This window comes from Morone saxatilis, unplaced genomic scaffold, assembly GCF_004916995.1.
Source record: "Morone saxatilis isolate NCDOM2014 unplaced genomic scaffold, NCSU_SB_2.0 Contig18, whole genome shotgun sequence".
NCBI lineage: Eukaryota > Metazoa > Chordata > Actinopteri > Moronidae > Morone > Morone saxatilis.
Window position 1 is genome coordinate 29,364,319 of NW_023339740.1, and position 7,344 is coordinate 29,371,662.

The 7,344-nt window shown below is 41.0% G+C and overlaps 1 protein-coding gene across 1 annotated transcript in view; it reads right to left on the bottom strand.

The window, feature by feature from the left end:
- Positions 1-4,001: 4,001 nt before the first annotated feature.
- Positions 4,002-7,344, bottom strand: part of LOC118328772 (metabotropic glutamate receptor 7-like) — an 8,251-nt gene continuing 4,908 nt past the window's right edge. The window contains exon 2 of the mRNA XM_035662671.1: positions 4,002-4,955. Coding sequence (XP_035518564.1) covers positions 4,002-4,955 — 954 coding nt within the window. The remainder of the gene's footprint in view (positions 4,956-7,344) is intronic.

Genomic DNA, 7,344 nt, shown 5'->3' on the forward strand with positions numbered 1-7,344 from the left:
CCAAAAAGTCAGCGACACACACACACACACACACACACACACACACACACACACACACACACTGTACAAACACAAACATCTGTTTTCTTTCTCTCCGACTTCCTGTTACATCTATCTATCTATCTGTTGTGTGTATATTATATATGTGTATATTATATATGTGTATATTGATCCTTCAGAGTCCACTAATAGAACCGTTACAGCTGCTGATTCAGTGCTATTGGCTGCTGGCTAGTCGCTCTTTAACTGCCTGTTTTTACAGTAAAAACACGTGAATACGAGGAAGCTAACAGCTCTCTGCTTCCTGTTTCCTGTGGACTTATTTCAACCCAAACATGAAGATTTTCTGACTCTAAACGAGGAGTTTTGTTGCCTTTAATTGAACTGAACTGCAACAGTTTCACAGCATTGACCGTGTGTTAAAAAGGAGACGCTAACCGGACCTTGGTTTGAAACCTTATGAAAGCATTCACAGTTGATTACAGATTGTACAGTTAATAAAGATGTCTGTTGTTGTTGTGTTTGAAATATGACTTTATTGATTGATTTTGGATGCTAACGTCTGAATGATGCAGCCTTGAACTGGCTCTCAGTCTGCAGCTCCTGCAGCGCTGGAGGAAAAAGCCTCGGAGCCAAACCACCTCTCACATATATACACCTCTCTGTTGTCTCCTCTGTTCACCCTCTCCTTTTTCCTCCCACCACAGATCACGCTGTGCTTTTCTTCCCCTTTCTCCTCAGCCTCCCAATTTACCACACTGCAGATCGCTCTGTACTTTCTGGCTTTATCTGCAGATCTGTTCTCCTGCTCTCCGCCGGCTGCTGCACAGGCTTTCATCGTCCTCTTCCATTACCCATCCTCACTGTAACAGAAATCACCTACATCCTATTTATGTGGACATTCAGAAACACATTTTATTTTTCCCATCAAAGTCTCCATCTTCCTGCAGTTTAGTGAGGAGAATATTGTTTTTAATCTGTATTAAAGTGATTATTATTTCATTGTGTTGGACTGTTTGGAAAAGAGAGTGAATTTTTAAACCGTCTATGATGTATTATGAACATTTAAGTTGTCTTAACTGTGTAACGGAGGCTGTGTTCGATCCCGGTCCAGCTGCTGAGCCCGGTTGTGTCGCAATTAGCGGTTAGCTACTTTAGCTAAAGCTATCTGTCCATCAGGAAACTGTCAATCACAGAGAGTTGAAGCCGAGCAGCCGGACGACGTCAGAGGGAAAACCAGTGTGATTGGATGAAGCATTAGTAAACGCCCTGAGTGCAGGATGAGTCAACAAATACTTTTATTGATTATCAGGAAACTCTAAAATACCTTTAAGAACACCTGAAGATACCTGAAACAGGACTTCCTGTCCCTGTTGGACAGATACTGGAGCAGTATGGTTGCAGGCGTAGGACAGTATGGGATCAGGACTTGGTATTGGCTGTATTATCAATATTAAATGACTTGGATTGATCAGGATGTTAGCGTATAGGTAAAACAGCGGAGGACCTGATGACAGTCGATGATTTAACACAGAAATAAAACACATTAGAAGCAATACAAATCTTTTTCTATCTGGATGCTGATAATAAAAGTTTGCTGATGAACGGAGCACTGACAGCAGCTCAGAGGTCGGGAGCTTATCAGCTGCCTCCGTGGCCCGAAGCGGTTTAGGTGGACAAGTGTATCCCTGTGGACAGGACACCGGTTTACCCCAATCCATCTCTTTAATGCTGAGTGCCCAGCAGAGAGGCTTAGTCCTTCCAGAGACTCTGCCAAAGATCAAACCCCAGAGCCGGACGCTGTCACCTGGACCGCCGATAACACAAATATCCTCCTCAGGGAAGCCTCTTAATCTCTGCCTGTGGCCGGTTTACAGCTCTATACCGACACTTCAGTCACTGCGAGGTATCAGACGGATATTTGTACTTAATCAAAATGCAGTTTAAATTCTGCTGCTAACGGTCACTGCTCCAGAAATGTGTGTCGACCTGATTCAGTGTCTGACAGATTTTTACAGTTTGCAGCGGAAAAACTTTCATTGACACGCGATGCATTCAATGACCGAAACGTTCAAATGTAATGGTTTTTCTCACTCAGACGTCTGTGTATTTAGCCGTTTGATACAGAGCTGCAGTGAGGATGTATTGTTGAGGCATCGTCTGGGTTCCTTCACAAACAGCCGATGAGATTGTTCCATTGGATTTCTGATTATTGCAGAAAATAATCTCTGTGGAGAACAATAGTTTATGATTTGTTCAGTAAGATAATCTTCACTAATAAACACATTTATGATCTTTGAAGTGTAAATCAGGGTTCATGAAAACACCTAGAAATGTATAAAATGACCAAAAAATCCTGGAAATGTATTTTATCAGCTCACTCAGATCGCCTACATAAAGCTGTGTATACTCACACTGAGGGACTCTGTATTAATGAATGTAAATAACATTCATACTTTTCCTCATTTTCTGTCATTAGTTTGAAACTCGAGGTGTTAAATAATGAGGTGAACGTAAGCTCAGAATCAGATGTTTCCAACCTTCGTTCTACTTTACGTGACCATTCGCTGTCACTCTTTCTTATCTGATTCAGACAAAGCGTGACTGAGCTTACTTGTAATAGTACGTTTATTTACCTCAGAGGTCCAAAGTTGGAAAAGCAAGTCAGGTTAGCCGTTAGCCACTGTTAGCAATACCAGCTGCAAACAGCATTACGCTGTGTTTTGCTCATACAAACGTCCACAGACAGAAGTTGGACATTACTGTGTTTAATGAGTCCAACAAACTGAATATTATTACAGCTTTCACTTCACTGACGTCTGAAGCAGCCATCTTGGATTTTGAGGTTGGGCCGACCTTATACAGAGTTTACTGACGGACATTTACCTGAGCTGTTAGCTAATCACTAACTGCTGCTAACGAACTGGGAGCTTGAGGCGGCTGCGCTTCCATAATAGCTCCTGTGCTAGCGGTGGATGGCTAACCAGCTAACAGCAGCTACATTTAGCAGCCAGAGGCTATGTTTTGAGGATGTAATGATACACTTAACTCACATTCAATAAACGATTTTTTTAGACAAAGTTACAGCGCGATCAATACATATTCTTATAGCGCAACATGAGTAACGATAGCATTAGTCCAATCAATTTTTAAGAGCAGATTTAAGACATTTTAAATTCATATAATTGAATTTTAGACTTTATAACACGCCCTGAATACATTCATGTAACGACTGCTGAAAAGAATTTGTGGTTTCCTCCTAATAAATAAACTAGGTTATCTGTGGACACAAACCAGTTCAACAGAGCTCACTTAATCATTATTCACCCCCGCATTAGCTTATAGCTTATTAGCAGCAGACATCATTTCATTCTGTTTCCATAAAGTCGTGATAAGACGTAAAGGTCACACAATTAAAGTAAGGACCTTCCAAACTTTCCTAACAAGTCTCCTGTAACTTTCCTCAACACTGTGACTGAATTCAGTTTCATTGTGTCTGATAATAAACCAAAAACAACAGTCAGCGACATTAAACTGCATTCCTGCAGGTATAAAACTGAACAAGAACATCCGACTTTTTCATTTCTGTGTGGTTTCACTGCAACCTGAGTTTCATAATAAAGCTTTTGTCCACAGGAACGATGCAGCAAAGCTCAGTGTGGATTTCTGCTGTATTGTGATTTGTTGGCGATATGTAATTGCAGCTTTAGTCTCTCATGATGGTTTTATTATTTATTTTATAATGATATTTTATGATAAAGTTCACTGACTGTAAAGCTGTAAATTCCTTCACTGAAATCTGAATGGTTTCTGTTGTCACAACAAGCAGATCAGATGGAAAACAGCCTTTACAAAACATATAATATTGAACAGTGCAGATTTCAGATCAGTTCCCAATAAAGAGCAATCTGTGAATCTGAGCTCTCCACTGAACATGAACAGTTGTATCCATCATCCATTCATCCATCCTGCAGTTCATCATCTACATATCTTCCACTCATTCATGCGTTGGCTCTTACCTTCTCTGCAGATTGCGCCGTGCCAAAGAAGATAGGTATAAAAGCCAGCCAGACGATGCAGGTGGTGTACATGGTGAACCCGATGGGTTTGGCCTCGTTAAAATTCTCCGGGACCCCGCGGGTCTTTATGGCGTAAACAGTACACGTCACCATCAGCAAGATACTGTAACCCAATGAACAGATAATCTGAAGATCCGTGATGTCACATTTCAACACCCCTCGCGCTAGATCCGGGTTGAAGGTCTTCTGCTCGTCGTAGTCGATGATGGTGTTGGGCGGATCCACCACAAACCAGATGAACACCCCCAGGAGCTGGACCGAGATGAGGCTGGAGGTGATCGCCAACTGTGAGGTGGGGCTGATCAGCCGGGGAGCCGTCACCGACTTCTTTCCCTGCTCGAAGATCCGGTAGATGCGGTTAGTTTTGGTGAGCAGCGCGGCGTAGCTGATGCACATACCCAGACCCAGGAAGATCCTCCTGAACGAGCACACGCCGACATCCGGCTTGGCAATCATGAGGAACGTGATGATGTAACATAAAAATATCCCAGTGAGCAGGACGTAGCTCAGCTCCCGGCCGGACGCTCGGACAATTGGCGTATCGTTGTAGCGGATGAACGTAGCCATGACGAAGATTGTGGCGATGATCCCGAGCATTGCCAGGAAAACTGGGATCACTGCCCAGGGCGAGTGCCACTCCAGTTTGATGATGGGTATGGGCTGGCACACCGTGCGGTTGGCGTTGGGCCTCATGTTGTAGGAGCAGAGCTTGCAGCTGAACTCGTCGAACTGGTACTGGTAGCCGTCGCAGGGCTCGCAGTGCCAGCAGCACGGCATGCCCTTCACCACCTTCTTCCTCTCGCCGGTTTTACAGGGAAGGCTGCACACGGAGCTGGGAATGTCCTGCTCGCCTCGAGGCCACTGCATGTCCTCGATCTACAGAGAGAGCATGACAGACAGCGGTTAGAAAACATCTTCATCTCAGGGAATAATTCAGGGAATGTAGTGAAATTAGCAAAGTCTAAAGGTATAGCAACTTGTGGTTGAGACTGAAATATCTCAACTACTATTGGACGGATTTTGGTTCAGACATTCACGTCCGTCTGACTTTATCTAGTGCCATCATCAGGTCAACACTTTAATGTGTCTAATACTCTTTTTAAGAAATGTATTTCCAGGACAGTCTGTGTTAGCTTGCTTTTGTGGCGAACTTGGCAACATTTTTTCTCAAAACAAAACATAAGTTTTAAAAAAAAACAGTAAACATTTACAGAATATTTGGTCTTTTTAATTAATTTCCAGGAGTTTCCATGACTGGAAGACTTGTGAATTTCAATCAGCCCCTCAGCTCTAATTTTGTTTATTAGCAAATGTTGTGTTGCATGCTAACACACCAAACCAAGTATTTGAACATCGTTTAATGTGTTTAATGTATTTAAAATTAATTATTACTTATACTTATTCTTATCACGCTGATGTTTGTTCAAGTGTTTATTTTAATTATCAGTTTGGTTTTATTTTGATTAATAAGTTGATTATTAACCGCAGCGGCAGAGACACAGGTCAATGACAAAATGCTTTACATTTACATACAATGTATTAATCCTATCAATAACCTTGAAATCATTCACAATCAGCCCACTGGGAGTTGAAATATTTACACTTCTGGTTTAAACGTCCATTTTGTATTTTAAAAATGTCAGAAATGGATTCAGCGTCCTCAATAACCCAAAACCTCCCTGATTATCCAAATCATCCAATCAGCTGCTGAGATATTGTCCATAAAGCTGATTATTAATGCTAATGATGCTTATTGTCCAACATATGCAGGTCAGCATCTGTCAGTGTAACAGTTGGAGACCCGGACTGAACATTTCTAACAGAAAACTCTGAAAAAGTTCTGGTTCACAGTGTTTTAAGGAAAAGATCTAAGTCTGTAAAATGGTCTAAAAGGAAAGTGTTTCCTGTGTGTCTCATACACTGTAAAGCTTCACTGCGCAGTGAAAGTAAGTAATGGCGTTGTGAGCTATAGACTCTCTCAGTCTCAGATTTATAGCTCAGATTTTATCTTCCGGCTGCTGTTAAACAAGCGCTTTGCTTTGGCTCCGGCGGCTTCCTAAAGCAAAAGGTCTCATTGATTTGACAGCTTGACTGCTGCTAATGAGTAATGAATACTCTATTAGTGCAACATCAATATGGATAAATTCCACCTCAGTTATCTGCACTCAGCAATACAGGTGGCGTTCAGTGACCACAGGGACTGTGGTTCTCCAGGAGTTTATCTACATTTTATTAACGTCCTGTAATCTAATATGGAATGTAACTCGGTACATTTACCCAAATCTGAGCTACTTTACTTAAGAAGTTTATTTTCTGTACACACAAGATTTTACATACAAACAGGTTGTCCCTAAAAATATCACAATATTAAACTGTAAAATAAATCTGTTTTACAATTTATCACAAAATATCCTGTGAATTAACATATCTAATTTAAAATAATGTGAAAATCTGTAACTGCATAATTAAAGACAATTTTCTTTTTTTTCACATATAAAGAATTACATTTGCAAATCTATAATTTATTCGCAGGTAGTTATTGTTTATGTAATAGAATAAACTGTTAAATTCAAGTTTAATACTGTATACAGGGCGCCTGGTTAGCTCAGTCGGTAGAGCTGGCGACCCATATATGCAGTGGCCCGGGTTTGAGTCCGACCTGCTGCATGTTGTCCCCTCTCTCTCTGTCACCCTTTCCTGTCTCTCTCTATATCTATCAAATAAAGGCATAAAAGGCCAAAAAAAAAATACTTTAATACTGTTAATACAATTCTACAATTATGTGAAGTTAGTGACAATTAACAGTAAAAAGTACTTGTCTAATTCTACTAATTTTAATTGACAGATATCTTTCACAACAAACACATTGAATAAATGTTTTTAGTAACTTTTCCTTTTAATAATCTTTTTGTACAGAAAAATTCCTCCATCAACCTGAATGAAACACATCGGACGCGCAGTGAGCCACACGGCAGTGCTGCATTTGGTACCACGTTGGTTTCACTTTCACAAAACAACACCTTAAAATGAGGGCTGTGTTCTTCTTGTGACTTTATTAAACACAAAGACTGAGAGAGGATTTTTCTCTTATGAACTACGGATGATTTGTGACACAACAAAAAATCGTTCACACGCTGCGTCTCCATACTGTTGTACCCTATCCCTGATACTTTGAGACCTGTGAGTACTGACCACCGACAGTTTATATAACGGACAGTTTGTTGAACCTGCATTCTCTCTGACAGCCAGCAGGGGGCAGCTCCAC